This window comes from Marmota flaviventris, chromosome 2 (genome assembly GCF_047511675.1).
Source record: "Marmota flaviventris isolate mMarFla1 chromosome 2, mMarFla1.hap1, whole genome shotgun sequence".
Lineage (NCBI taxonomy): Eukaryota > Metazoa > Chordata > Mammalia > Rodentia > Sciuridae > Marmota > Marmota flaviventris.
Genome location: NC_092499.1, coordinates 79,021,201 through 79,036,489, shown reverse-complemented (window position 1 = coordinate 79,036,489; position 15,289 = coordinate 79,021,201). Strand labels below are relative to the sequence as shown.

Here is a 15,289-nt window from a genome sequence, read left to right as displayed (position 1 = left end):
TCACAATGTCTTTTTTAAAAATGAAGACAAAATTGAGACTTATAAACAAAAAGCTTATTACTTCAACACCAACAGACCTGTACTACTGATGAGACAGGTTTGAGGTGAGATTTCAATAGATCCTCTGCTCTTAAATGGAGCTATACACACCTGGAGCCCATGAGGTCAACCCAATATGCTGAAGGATGGAAAGAGCCTGTCCCTGAACACAGCTGAATAATGTTCCAGCAATTACTTCCACTTTCTCACATAACTTATTTTTATATGAAAAAGTAGGCCTGTTTAAATTTGGGTTCTGTTACTTGTAGCCAAAACACACATTATAAGGAGCAAAATACATGGAGAAAAGTAGTTCGAGAGTGAATTAATAAGAGGCACCAATCTGGGCTGGGGTTGTGGCTCAGTGACAGAGCTCTTGCCTCACATATGTGAGGCACCGGGTTCAATCCTCAGCATCACATAAAAATAAATAAACAAAATAAAGGTATTGTGCCCATATATAACTAAAAAAGTATTTTTTTTAAAAAAAAGAGGCACCAATTTTTATAATTAAGAGAAAGCATAGTCTCTTTCTGAGGATAGAAACAAAAATAAGTAGAAGTTATAAAAGAGCAGTCTGGCGAGTCTTCATTCCCTTTTTAATCTGTATCTTTTCAGAAAAGTTAATCTTTATTGTTGCCACTAAAACACACTGTATATAAGTGTCCATTCTATACAGCTTAATTTACCTAAATCAAATTACTTTAATACTTAAAAGTTTTAACACAACTGAGTTCAGTTCATCTGAAAGAAAAATACATGAATTACTATGTCTTCTAATAACAGAACAAACCATACATCATATTATATAGAATGTTAACAAGTTCTAAATACAAAAAAAGGGCTGGGGATGTGGCTCAAGTGGTAGCGCGCTCGCCTGGCATGCGTGTGGCCCGGGTTCGATCCTCAGCACCACATACAAACAAAGATGTTGTGTCCGCCATTAACTTAAAAAAAATTAAATATAAAAAAATAAAATAAATAAATACAGAAAAAGAAGCATGTGTATATACATGTTTATGCATATTATACACATATTTATTTATTTTGGTACTAGAAAATAAACGCAGGGACACTCTATCATTGAGCTATACTCTACTCCTTTTTTAAAAAAAATATTTTTATTTTAAGACAGGGTCCCACTAAGTTGTCCAGGTTGGCCTCCTGCCTCAGCCTTCTGAATGGCTGGGATTACAGGCCTGTGCCCACCACTCCAGACAAAACATCTGTTTTTATAATAGTAGCTCCATATTGATAAAATTTTAAGAAAAAAATTTGTTTCCGTATAATAGGGCTCTTACAAGATCTGCATTTCTGGATACATGTTAGATAAAACCTCAGCATTTTTTACCAACAGTTTCTTTCAAAAGGAAAATGCAAATAAATTTCAATTAATCATTAGACAAAAGCACTTTCTTAAAGAATTAAATTTCAAAAGAAAGACTTTCTACCAAATAAAAAACTTGGAAAAGTCCTCACTAAAATTAGCAAAATTAGTTTTGCACAACTGTCCTTTTCAGTAGTTGGCACAATCTTCACCTTGGTGATCTTAGGTAACAATTTATTTTGGTAACAATAGAAATACCATTTTTCTTGTTTTGATTCTACTGTTTCTAGTAAGTAAAAACCACAAGAATGGACCCAAAAAGAGTTCAATGAATTAATGGTGACCAGAACTCAAAATGAATTCATTTTTATTTTTGGAAATATTTGATTATTTGGCTTAAATATTAATTAACCTGAAAAAACTAACAAAAAATTATTCCTTGGAATAGTTACACACACACACACACACACACACACACACATAATTTCCGTATTGTTTCCAGTCATGAAAAGAAAATAAACCATGAGAGTACTGTCTTCCAATAATTTAATCCAAATTAGTTGACAAATTTTCCATAAGAACTAATTAGTAAATATTTAGTATTTGTAGGTCTTTTCAACTCTGCTATGTTGTAATGCAAAGCCACTGCAGATAATATTTAATCAAATAAGCATGGCTGTGTTCTAAGACAACTTTATGGATAAAGGAATCTGAATTTCTATTATTTTCATGTCTTAAAATAGTCTTTTGATCTTTTCCAACCATTAAAAAAAAGAAGCTTAATTATAATTAGCTCATAAACCATACAAAAGTAGGTAGTACCAGTGTTTGTCAACCCGATTTAATCACCTTGCAATTCAAATACCTCTCCCCCTTTCCTAATATCCACCCAAAAATTTTATGGTGTGTCCAAGGAGAATTTTATAACAAAAAGAACAATGTTAAATTGTTATCTACTAAATGTAAAATAATTTATGGTTACTTAAAGCTAATTAGCTCTCTCATTTATTTCTATAATCAAATCTCAACTTCAGAGCTTTTTAATTAGATCTTTATGCCCTTATTTCTTCCTGGTTTCCTCCACATGGAAATCCTCCCCTAGGTCTCCAACTTTGTAATATACATCCATCCCCATTCTACCCTAAATTCTCCATGATGCTAAGGAGATTGCAGCACATTCTCAGATCCCTACTTAGCATATAAACAAATCTATTCCTACTTGACAAATACTTACTTGAACTCTCACCAAACTGTGGTCAACTAAATTTTATATACCCACTAAATTTCTGAAACCTGTGTCTTTGTTACCCACTACATGTAGAAATGGATGTCTATAAAGCCCACCTCCTTTTGTTTTGTTTTCATAATCAAGTACCTTAGTTCCTGCAGTATTTTTAAAATATATTTACAGATAAAATTACTACTCATTAAAACCCTATCTTTAGGCAATACTTTCAGTCCTATAACCTATCAAAATTATTATGTACCTTTCTACTCATTAATACTGGTCATAGACCCTTAACAACTATTAAAATTTCTGAGAGTTGGGCTGGGGATGTGGCTCAAGCGGTAGCGCGCTCGGCTAGCATGTGTGCCGCGCTGGGTTCGATCCTCAGCACCACATACAAATAAAGATGTTGTGTCTGCCAAAAACTAAAATACAAATATTAAAAAATTCTCTCTTTCTTTAAAAAAATATTTGAGCTGTTAAAAAAAAAAAAAAACTTCTGAGAGCGAAATTTAACCATCCAATGAAACAGAAATCCCTTGAATATCCTGTAATACATCACTACTTTCCATACAATTCCAGCGATAGGAATGGTCTTTATTTAGTCAGTGATTTATTTAACAATTTTTTCCTCTTACTCACTCAGTTAATGTTCTCGCAGGATATGCCCTACATACTTGATGCACAAGTCAATGTTCTCACTGGAACTCCAGCTATTCTATGTTCAGAAGATGGATCCACTTATGCCACCAAATGGGCTGCACACTGTCGGGGCTCACTGGAGTCCCTAGTTCCTAACTGAAAATCCTTTGAGAATTTTATGATGGGCATGAGACCAAGGTCCTGCCAACAGCTCTCACACTAACTGTCAGCAGGGCAGGAAACAATTATCTGAATTTTTTATTTTCTTAGGAAGGAGACAGGTTTTGTCTTATCCCAAGACTTACAAGGAATAAATCTTCAAAAACCTAGAACAGAAGTTCAGATGTTAGACAGCCAGAAACAGTAGTAGTGGTAGTAAAAATAAAAATCAAACACCCATGATAGGTATATTTAACAAGGTGGAGTAAGTAATACAAATATAATGAATTTGAAAATCCTCTCAACATTTAATCTCATCCTATACAACAGAGTGTGAAATAAAGGACGAAGACAAAAAACATTTTATAAGGAAAACTATAAGATCTGATGACAGCATGTGGTCCACGAACATGGAAGAATGATCATATTAAGGTATAAAGAACTCTCAAGTTAAGACACTTAGGTTCTTGCTACTCTCTGCTCCATTTGATTAAAATTTTATATGAACCCATGAGTTAAAGCCATTAGGAATTAAAACAAAGGAAAAAACTTCCCAAACATAATAACAAACCTTAACTCAATGTACAATGTTAGATGTATTCCCACTGACATCAGGAACAATACAAAATACTCATCATCATTGCTATTATTCTACATTACATTGGAGGTCTAATCCAACATAATAACACAAGATAAAGAAATAAAATGAGGCTGGGGTTATGTCTCAGTGGTAGAGCGCTTGCTTGCCTAGCATGTATGAGGCACTGGGTTCAATTGTCAGCACCACCTAAAAATAAGTAAATAATAAAATAAAGGTCCATCAACATCTAAAAAAATTTTGGAAGAAAAAAAAGAAATAAAATATACAAAAATTGGAAAGGGGAAATTATTATTTACAGTGGATGTGATTACTTAAAAAGAAAATAAATTATTAGAGTTCATAAGAGAGTTTAACAAGTATGAAGTGTAAGATTATAAGGAAAAAAAAAAAAAGCATTCCTAACAGCAATACCTAATGAAGAAAAATAAAGCACTGAGGGATAAATTTATAATTTCTAGATAAATTATAAAATGATAAAATGTTACTTAAGAATATAAAAGATTACATTGACAAATGGACAAATTTTACTCATGGGTGAAAAGTTTATATAAATTAATGTATATGCTAATATACATGAACATACTCTATCTAAACATATATATTCAATGTACTTCCAATCAATCACTACGGAATTTCTCCTGGAAATTGACAAACTCTCAAATTTCATAGGGAAGCATATAATTTCCAAAATAACCCAATTTTGAAAAATAACAAGGAAGGGGCACTTTTCTATAAGACTAATAAACTCAGTGTAGTATCCATTTAAGAACATACAGATGAACCAACAGAAATAGATAAAGGACCCATGCAACATGGAATCTTAGCTAGGACACAGCTGACATTATGATTGTGAAAAATTAATAAACAATTCAATAAAGAGGGCTGGCTAGCTTGATCATTAAAATATATGACACCTTCAGGGCTAAGGTACGCTCAGTGGTAAGAGCTGTTGCCTAGCATGCACAAGATCCTGGGGTTCAATTCTTAACATTGTCCAGCCCCCCAGCTCCCACACACACACACAAAAAAGCCCTAGTACTCTGCCTCAGAAGATAGACAAAAAAAAAGTAAAATTTAAGTAGATTAAAGAGCTAAACACCTCACCCTGCCACAAACAAATCATGAACAAATTTTAGAAACAACAGATTTAGAGAAATTATTTGCAACCCATGCAACTTCCAAATGGACAAATGAACATAGTTTTCAATTCATTTGGGTAAGTGCCAAATGAATTCAAAACTGTTTCCACATAAAAGTTCACGTAAGGACATATTTATATAGCAGCTTATTCAAAATGTGGAAGCAACCAACACTCCTTTTTGTAATGGAGAGGATAAAGATACTGTAGTACATCCAGACAATGGAATATTATTCAGCACTAAGAAGAAAGGAGCTACCAAGACGTGAAGGAAACTTAAATGCATAATTACAAAGTGAAAGAAACCAATATAAATCATACACATAATACAGGATTTTAATTATATTACATTCTGGGAAAGGCAAAACTAAGGAGATAATAAAAAACATCGGAGGTTGTCAGGGAATATTCGAAGAAAGAGATGAGTAGGCAGAGGACTTTTAAGATCGTAAAATTATTTTGTATAATACTATGTGTGCTGATATAGTCACTATACATTTTTGCAAACACATAGCATATACAACATCAAAAGTAAATCTTAAGGTAAACTATGAAATTGGATAATAATATATTGATAACAAATGTGCTGGATCTGGTGGCGTGTGCCTTTAATCCCAGAGACTCAGTAAGCTCAGGCGGGAGGATTCCAACTTCAAGGCCAATCTCAACAACTTAGTGAGACCCAGTTTCAAAATAATATTAAAAAGAAATTGGGTAACATGCTCCTGGGTTAAATTCCTAATACTAAAAATAATTATAACAAATGTACCATTGTGGTACAGAATTTTGAAGGTGGGGAAATTTGTGGAGGGGGTTTATGGGAACTGAATGTGTTTTTGCTCAAATTTTCTGACTCAAACTTCTCTGGGGTTAGGGATGTACCTCAGTAGTATTAACACAAGCAAGGCCCCAGGTTCAATCCTAAGCAAGCAAACAAACAAACAAACAAACAAACAAAAATGTAAATATATAATTCAAAAAAGAAACTCTCGATGACCAATAAAGATACAAAAACTTACTCGACTTTCTAAACTACAATAAAATACTGTACTTTTTCAGTCAGAAACATAAATAATAAAAACAGATGACTCAAATACGTTAGTGAATATTTGAGGCACTGGATTTTTATACATTCTGACTGGAATGTAAATTACTTGGCAGAGCAATTTGATAATACTATGAATTATTTGAATACATAAAACACAGAAATTCTAGGTAAACAGATTCTTGTGCAAAACTGTGTAAGAAAATATACAGCAACTGCAATAACATTATTTATATATATATATACACACACACACACACCCACACACCCAGAGATTCATGTATGTGTGCACCTGTGTGTAAGTATTATTAGAGGGATACAAAATAAATAGGCTTTGTGAAGGAAGGTTAGGAGAATGGGATTCAAAAATTTTACCTATGATATTGTAACTTAAAAGTCTGGAAAAATGACAAAATGCCAACAGCTATTAAATCTAGATGATGGAAATTAGATATCTATTATGTACTTCTTTGCACTTCTCAGCATCTTAATTAATAACCTCATTGAACATCTGAAAAATTAATAATTCCAAGGACATCAGATATAAGTAGCAACATAACTCTGCCTAAATCTCCCCCTCCCATACTCCAAATCCCTTAAAATGATAGCAAAATATTTAAAAATCAGGGGGGAAGAAAGATGAACATTCACAACATTGCCTGAACACAAGAAAAAAAAATTAAAAGGGTAAAAAAAAGTGATTCCTAAAAGACAGAAAGAAGAGACATTGGGTTGATGAAAGGAAGTTACAGCCAGAACCACAACAAGAAATGGAAGAGAATTCAGATTCCTCCAAGCTCCAAACCTACAAATTTAGGAAAAAGGAGGCCCTAGATTTAAAGATAAGTAATCCCAAACCAGCATTCCTTCAGCTGGTGCCGAGACAGAATATAGGAGCAGCATATGCCTGCAGGCTCTAGAAGTAAGTATGGGTGCTAAAACCTGCAGGGAAGAATAGGTATCCCAGAGCCATCCCAACTAAAAAGTTTTCAAATATTCTCAACAATATGACCAAAAAATGCTTGTTACAGCATTTACTCCAATAGTAAAACAACCTAAATATCCATTAATAAAGAAATCTGAGTATGAATTTATAGTATATCTATACTCTGAATTACTGTAAAAGTTAAAAAATAAAATCAAGTCTCTATTATATAATACATGGAAAAATCTCTAAGACCTCAATGAGTAAACAAAACACATAATGTCTACTTATAAAAGACAAAAATCCAATACATATGAGTAAATTGATAATATAAATAAAGCACAGAAAATCACCCAAGTACAGACACTTTGGGGAAGGGGGAATTTACAATGAATGTCTATATTTCTTGATTCTTTTACAATAGAACATATTCATAAATTACTAGTATAACTAAAAAAAAATACAGTATGTGCATAAAAAGTTGTAGTTCATCTATTTAGAATTCCAATATAAAAAGTTATTAAATGTATATTAACTAAGCATTTTTTTAAAGGAACAAATACAGTAGAGTTACTAGTGGTAATGACAACAGTTCACATTTTCTCTGATGTTTGAATACTTCCTATCGTACGACATAACAGGGTCAGCCAAAAGTAATCCATGCCTTATTTCAGAAAACATACATAGAATTACCATAAAAGCATTCAAATTGGAGATTGGTTAAGGAAAACAATACTCATAGTCATTTCCTTAGGAACCTTGTTCAGCCTTCAATGAAGGAAGTGACACAATCTGCCTCAATTACTAAAATCTAATAGTGACTTATGTGAAAGAAACATTGCAAAATTCATCTCCCTCTGAAAATACTGTCTGTTCCCTTCCCCTCTCCATAAAAATAAATTAAGTCATCAGAAAAAAGTATTACATAATATGATACAATTCTAGTAAAGAAAAAAATCTCTATGAGATTTCTCGTGTTCCATCTTACCCCATCATTAACCTTACATTAACATAAACCTTTTAGTAAGGACACTGGTGCATATTTGTAATCTCAGCTACTTGAGAGGCTGAGGCAGGAGGATCATAAGTTTAAGGCAAACTTGGGCAACTCAGAGAGACCTTGTCCCAAAGTAAAAAATAAGCCAGGTACAGTGGTACATGCCTGTAAACCCAGCAAATTCGGAGACTCAGGCAGGCACCTCGAAGTGAAAAATAAAGGAGTGGGATGCAGCTCAGTAGTATAGTGCCTAGCATGCATGAGGCCCTGGACCAATCCTCAATACTGCAAACAAACAAAAGTACAAAAAAACAACAATTTTAAGAAACCTTTAAGTAATAAAGCAGAACTGGGGTGGTGGCACATACCTGTAATCCCCTCAACTGGGGAGGCTGAGGCAGGAAGGTTGCCAGTTTGAGGCCAGCCTCAGCAACTTAGTCAAACCCTATCTCAAAATAGAAAATAAAAATAGGAGTGGGTATGTACTCAGTGGTAAAGTGCCCTGGGTTCAGTCCCCAGTACCAAAATAAATAAAAAATAAAGTAGAAATTTCAAACATATATGCACATTAGTTAACTCCCACCTATTAGGATGAGCTAAATTCCACTCACCGATGATATGTACATTATACAACTCATACTTTAATGAAGGATGCATCTAATACTTACTAAAAGTCTTACAGATGTCTGAAACAGCTTTGAAGACTCTATCAGAGAAATTCACTTTCACCTTCACATACTTCATGTTGGGAAGTTGCAGGCGGAGCAGTTTGTGCTGGGGGGTGAACTGAAGCTTGGCATCTGCCTGAATACCATACTTATCCAAGGTCCAATGTGTCTTAAGCAGCCAAGTTCTCTTCTTTTCCCACCAGAGAGCATGGTCAGACCAATCTTTTTTTACATCTATAAATAAATAAATAAATAAATAAATAAGCAAGCAAGCAAGCAAGCAAAATTCTTAAAAATCACCAAGATTACTGGAGAGAAATTAAAACAAAATTGGGTATTTAATACAAACAGCAGATAATAAATGCCTGTTATATGAAAGGTACAAAAGACACACAAATGGTTAAGAATATTCTCTGCCCTTAAAAGCCAATACACAAGATAGCTCAAACAGAATACACAGGGTAATCAACACTGCTGAAATCAAATAAGAACTGGAACACATGGATGACAGAGAACAAGTACCCTCTGTTATTAGAGAACAAACAGAACCTTGGGAGCTAGAATAGGAAGCATATTTAATAAAGAAGTTGAGTTGGTGGGTTTTCATCTTTAAATTTCTTTAAAGAATTTTATCATGATGATAAAATAGGTGAAAAAGCTGCAGTCTGGGAGACTGAAAAATATACTACGGTACTGTAAAGGTGGTAAAAGCAAGACGAGAAACCAAAGTGAACAAAACCCACCATTTTAGGTGAAGGAGTATGGAAAATATCCATAAGCAGCACTGTACTAAGAGAAAGCTCTAAAACATACAAAACCTACATTTCAACCTTGTATCCCATACATATCCCAAAAAGAATAACAAAGTCACACAGTCCACTTTTTGTCAATGAACAAAATTTGGTTCAAGTATGACAGAAAACACCATTTAATAGTTTTGCACAATTAAATGAAATGCAACCAAAAAATGAAAGGAATGTAATTTATACAAGGTTTGGCTAAACTCAGGCAGATCATAAGAATAAACTTGCAGCAATCAAATCTAACTGCAGGTAGTTTTTAAAGTAGCAGTAATAGTAGATTTTTGGATCAATTATATGTTAAACTTATCAAGTGCCCAAAAAGGCAGCTGTGATATTTCAAAAAAAGAACAACAGTCAAACAAGTCTTCCCAGGGAAGAAAAAAGCCCCTGGAGAATAACTTTCTTGCAAATAAAAATTAAAACTACCACCAGGTTTCTGATATCTACAAAAAGAGCTTATCAGCTTTAAGTCACATAAAAATATTATTAATCTGGAACTTAAGATAAACAACTGGCCTACCTCTAAGGAAAAAAAAATGTTTGCATATTGATTATATGCCTAGAAACACTTTCTATAATGGCAAAATTTGCTTGATATAACTGCATTTCTCATGAAAGAAACACAGTAGAATAAGACTTCCAAGTAGAAAAGCAAACATCATAACAGTAAAGTATAAGATAGTATTGGAAGATGGATACAGGATGAACTGTGGGAGCTTGTGGCATACTCTTTGGTAGCATTCTTGAAGACTCAAAACACTATCAACATAGTCAGCATTATAGAGTAATCACTACTATAGAATATCAAACAGGATCTATAAAAATATCCATTAATTTAACAATTGTTGAACTATGTGCAAGAAAGCACTGTTGTAGTACTAGGAGATACTGATGAACAAAGCATCTTTAAAGACAGCCAACATGACTAGAACAGAGAACAGAAGCAGGAAAGGATATCACAGAGCTAGGAAGGAGGGGATGTGGTGGTTGAAGTAAGTTGTTTAGATTTTATTATGAGATAAACCTCTAGAGCAGCAATTTTCATCCTAATGGGCATTAAAACTACCTAAGCAGTTTTTTAAAATACTGTTGCCTGGACCACCCCAAACTGGGGCTATTTGGGTTTGTAGACAGCTGATTTTTGCAGGGGGAGGGTGGTGAAGGCTGACATCTCCTTTCCCACCACCTTGGTAATACCTCTTAAACCAAGTATGACAGAATCTCTGGTTGTAAGTCTGGAAACTGGTTTGAAGTAGGGATGATTTCAAAATAATCACTCATCATTTTAAAGAACTGTAGTAATACAGTATGTAAAAGCAAAACCGTGAGATTGTGTAGGAAACTAACATGGAATGAGAAATGATGAATTCTTAATTATTCTGCTAGGGTAGTGAGGAAGCAGATATAAAATATATAGAAAACTTTTCCTGGACATTTTGCTGTAATAGAGAAAAGAATAATGGACAACAAACTGTCTGAAAAGGATTGGCAGGTCCAAGGAGTATTTTTAGTTTTTGTTTTTAAGAAAGAAAAGCTATTATGGCATTATTTAAATAGTGACAGAATGATCCTATAAAGTTCAAAACATATTTAATAGTATCTCCACACCAAGTCCCATAACTGGATCTACTTAGGGCATCACAATTTAAAATATAAAACAAATTTTATATTCTGATCGAAATCCTGAGAAAAATAATGTATTGATTTAGATGCAATTGCGTAAGCAAGCATGTAACCACACAAAATTGTGTCCTAGTTTTGGCCATGGACTATGTTCTAGTCTGTTTTTGTTTTTTGCATTACTGGGGATTGAACTCAGAGCCTCACACATACTAAGCAAGCACTCTACCACTAAGCTATATCCCCAGCCCTTGGACTGGAAGAAAAAATGACTTGGGGTTTCATCACTAGAGGCTGAGTGTACAAATATTGCTTACTCTAAATAATGTTTTTGCTTTTCAGAATGGTTAGCTTGGTATTTCAAATGTAACAGTAGATGACTAAATGCAAACACACACACACACCAGTCTAGTATTTGCCATAGAAAAGTTAGCTGGGATCACCTGAGTAGATTCACTAATCAGCATTATAAAGCTGTTGAAGGGGCAGACCTTATGCAAAAACATGCTGTGAGAGTATTTCCCACATTTGGATTTTCAGTTATTTTCCAGGTATAGAGCAACATTTTTTTAATTTGTTGTACTGTGTTTTTAAATTTTTTATTTTCAGAAACAACCCACACAAATGCAACAATTCTCAGGAAGAAAAAAACCAAAGAAGAAAAAAATTGTACTATTATGAAGTCATTGTGTATTTTTCTTTTGGGGGAAAGAAAAGAATTTCATGACTTGCTTATAAATTCAGCCCTTTTTAGTAATACATTATAGTTTAATATACCTAGCAAAAAAGAAAACAAATTCTTTAAAACATTTGTCAGGGTTCTGGAAAGAATTATACCTGTGTTCCTTCCTTATTTAACAGATCCAATTACACTGCATTCTGTTTCACATAACAATATCTGACAGGCACTCAAACTCAAATCATTAAAATCGAAAATTGCTAAAACATTAACTGAATCAATAAATATATCCTCCCTTGACAGCAACAGAATGCTCTTCAAATTCAGTAAGTGGCCATATATTTATTTTACAAAAATACCATCTGTGTATTCCAAGGAAGAAAAGATGACTTAGGGTTTCATCACTAGAGGCTGAGTGTGCAAATATTGCTTACTCTACCAAATGTATTTGATATCATAGCATTCACCCACTCTATGAATCACAAAAGAAAAGCAAAGAAATAAAACATTTCAAAGCTTTTTGCTATAGAAAAAAAATACTATACATTTCTTTGTGCAATTACAATTACCTTACACTCTAAAAATGTAAGCACAGAGAAAGGGATACATTATTGAAAACATCCTAATTAATCTTTTCCTACTAGGATCACAATGTATTTTTGTATCCTGCTAATACTGTCACTTCCTTCTGTTTCCTTTTCAGGATCCTCTTGAACCTCAATAAGATAATGTGAATAGTTTACCCTGTCTTTACCAATGGTGAGAAAACATTGTGTACTACTGTACAAGCAACAGAGCTACTAAGCAATGGTCCCAACACTCCAGCCTCACCAGACCAGATAACATCACAGGCCAATCCTGCCTTCCATAATAAAGGGGGGATAGTTGAGGATAGGAAAGGTAGCAGAATACAACAGTCACTAATATGGCATTATGTAAAAATGTGGATGTGTAACCGATGTGATTCTGCAATCTGTATTTGGGGTAAAAATGGGAGTTCATAACCCACTTGAATCTAATGTATGAAATATGATATGTCAAGAGCTTTGTAATGTTTTGAACAACCAATTAAAAAAAAAAAAGATTTTCAGACCATTTCCTCATACCATTTACCTATACTAACCTAGTCATTCATCTATTAAACTTAAGAAGACCATCTCTCTTTCATTTCACAAGGTACATTAAAGCAATTACTAAAAGTTTACGGTCAACAGGGTTTAAGACATCACAGGCCGGGCTAGGGATGTGGCTCAAGCGGTAGCGCGCTCGCCTGGCATGCGTGCAGCCCGGGTTCGATCCTCAGCACCACATACAAACAAAGATGTTGTGTCAGCCGAAAACTAGAAAATAGGTATTAAAGGATTCTCTCTCTCTCACACTCTCTTTAAAAAAAAAAAAAAAAGATGTTGTGTCCACCGAAAACTAAAACAATAAATATTAAACAGATAGTGGAAACTTGTAAAAGTTCTGCTTCTTTAAAAAAAAAAGATATCACAGGCCAACTTATTGTGTTTCTTCTGTCCAACACTACATCACACTTGTCAACATCCTCAAACTTCTGAGCATCCTCAAATTTCTCAGTAGACAACCATGGATTCTACTGAAAAAGTAAATACAGGAGCCATCAGACTGGAATTATTTCAGCTTCATGTAAACTAAGCCTACAAACCTTCTTGAATCTGTATCCAGATGGACCTCCTGTTTTTATGTTAGGATGAAAAAAGGGTCTCTTCTCCTAGTTCTGCATAAAAACAATCTTACTACCTGTGGTCTGCTGCCCTTATCATCTTCTATGAACCACATGCTTCTCTCCTTACAGTAACTCTCTAGGTATTACATCCACTCGCCCAGTTTTAAAAACCTCGACAAACTTACTTTCCTAACTATATTTCCAGCCCAACCTTCTGCTTAGAGTACCAGCTTGTAACATCTACTGAGCATTTCACATCTGCACCTGGATGAATCACAGATATTGCAATTTTTTTTCTTTTGGTGTTGAGCTACATCCCCAGCAAGAAATTTCGACCTTAATATATCTAAAACTTACATCAATTTCCCCCTAGTAAATAGTTTGTGCTAGTAAATAGCACAAACTATCAAACCAGTTTCTCAAGCAGTGAATCTAAAGTCACAGATATTTCTCTGTCTTTCATTTCCCATATTTATCAACAAGTCCTGTCAATTCCAGTTTCACTTCAGCCTCCACTGGCACTATTACCCTATCTCAGACCACCAGCATCTCTTAACTGTCAACAGCCTCCTAAATGGTTGCCTTGATTCCATTCAGCACTTTCTACACAACAGCCAGAATGATCTAGTTAGCACTTTGACATCATTCTCCTGCTTAAAATCCTTTTCAACAGCTTCCGATTACATTTAAATAAAATCCAAATGTCTTATTATGGCCTACAAAGCTCCAGATAATAGAGTCTGTGTACTCCTCCAAATTTATCCTGTGCTACTCTTCCTCTGCTTCAGCCACACTGGATTTTAGTTACAAGAAAGAATCCTCTAAAAAATAAGCTCTTTTCTGCCTTATTGCCTTTGCATACACTATTCCAGTCTTAGAATGTGGAATTCCCTCTCATCTTTCAGATTTTACTTTAAGTTCCAGAGAAGCCTTCAGAAGGCTTTAGAAAACAAGCCCTTTTAAACTACTTTTTAACTACTGTGTTAGTCAGTTTCCCATTACTATGATAAATACCTGAGATAATCAACTTTTAAGGAGAAAAGGTTTATTTTGGCTCCTGGTTTCAGAGGTCTCAGTCCATGGCTGGTTGACCCTGTTGCCTTTGGGTCTGTGGCAAGGCAAGTACATCATGGAGGGAGTGTAATGAAGAAGGAGGTGCTTGCCCCTAGTAAACACAGTAGTCACAAAGCAAAGAGAGAGGAAGAACAGCTCAGGTCTCAATAATATCTCTTTCTAGGGCACACCCCCAACTTCCTATCCTAGGTCCCCCCTCCTAAAAATTTCATCACCTCCCAAATAGTACCATAGGCGGGGGACACACTTTCAACAAACTCATGGGTCTTTGGGGGACATTATCCAAATCATAAAACCTACCTAAGAAAAGCCCTCCAATGTCCTCTCTATTTTAGCACAATGGGGGTATTACCTATCAAATTTTGTGTTTGACATGTTTGTGAGGGTGTTGTGTGTGTGTGTGTGTGTGTGTGTGTGTGTGTGAAGGGGGTCTGTTTGTCTTCCTTCGTAGACTGTAAACTTTTAGAGATAGGAATCTGCTTCCATCACCATTATATTTTTAGCACTTGGCACAATGCTCAGCAAATATGTAATAAAGGAATAAATTCATTTTGAAAATTTTAAAGATCCCTCATTATTCCAAGAAAACATTATTGGAATTAAATAAGAAAATTATTTTTAAATCAGCAAGAAAAACAGTATATAACTTACTAA

At 34.4% G+C, this 15,289-nt stretch overlaps 1 protein-coding gene across 1 annotated transcript in view; it reads right to left on the bottom strand.

The window, feature by feature from the left end:
* Window positions 1-15,289, bottom strand: part of Fermt2 (FERM domain containing kindlin 2) — an 82,139-nt gene that overhangs the window by 51,160 nt on the left and 15,690 nt on the right. The window contains exon 3 of the mRNA XM_027929581.2: window positions 8,770-9,003. Within this exon, the coding sequence (XP_027785382.1) occupies window positions 8,770-9,003 (234 nt within the window). The remainder of the gene's footprint in view (window positions 1-8,769; window positions 9,004-15,289) is intronic.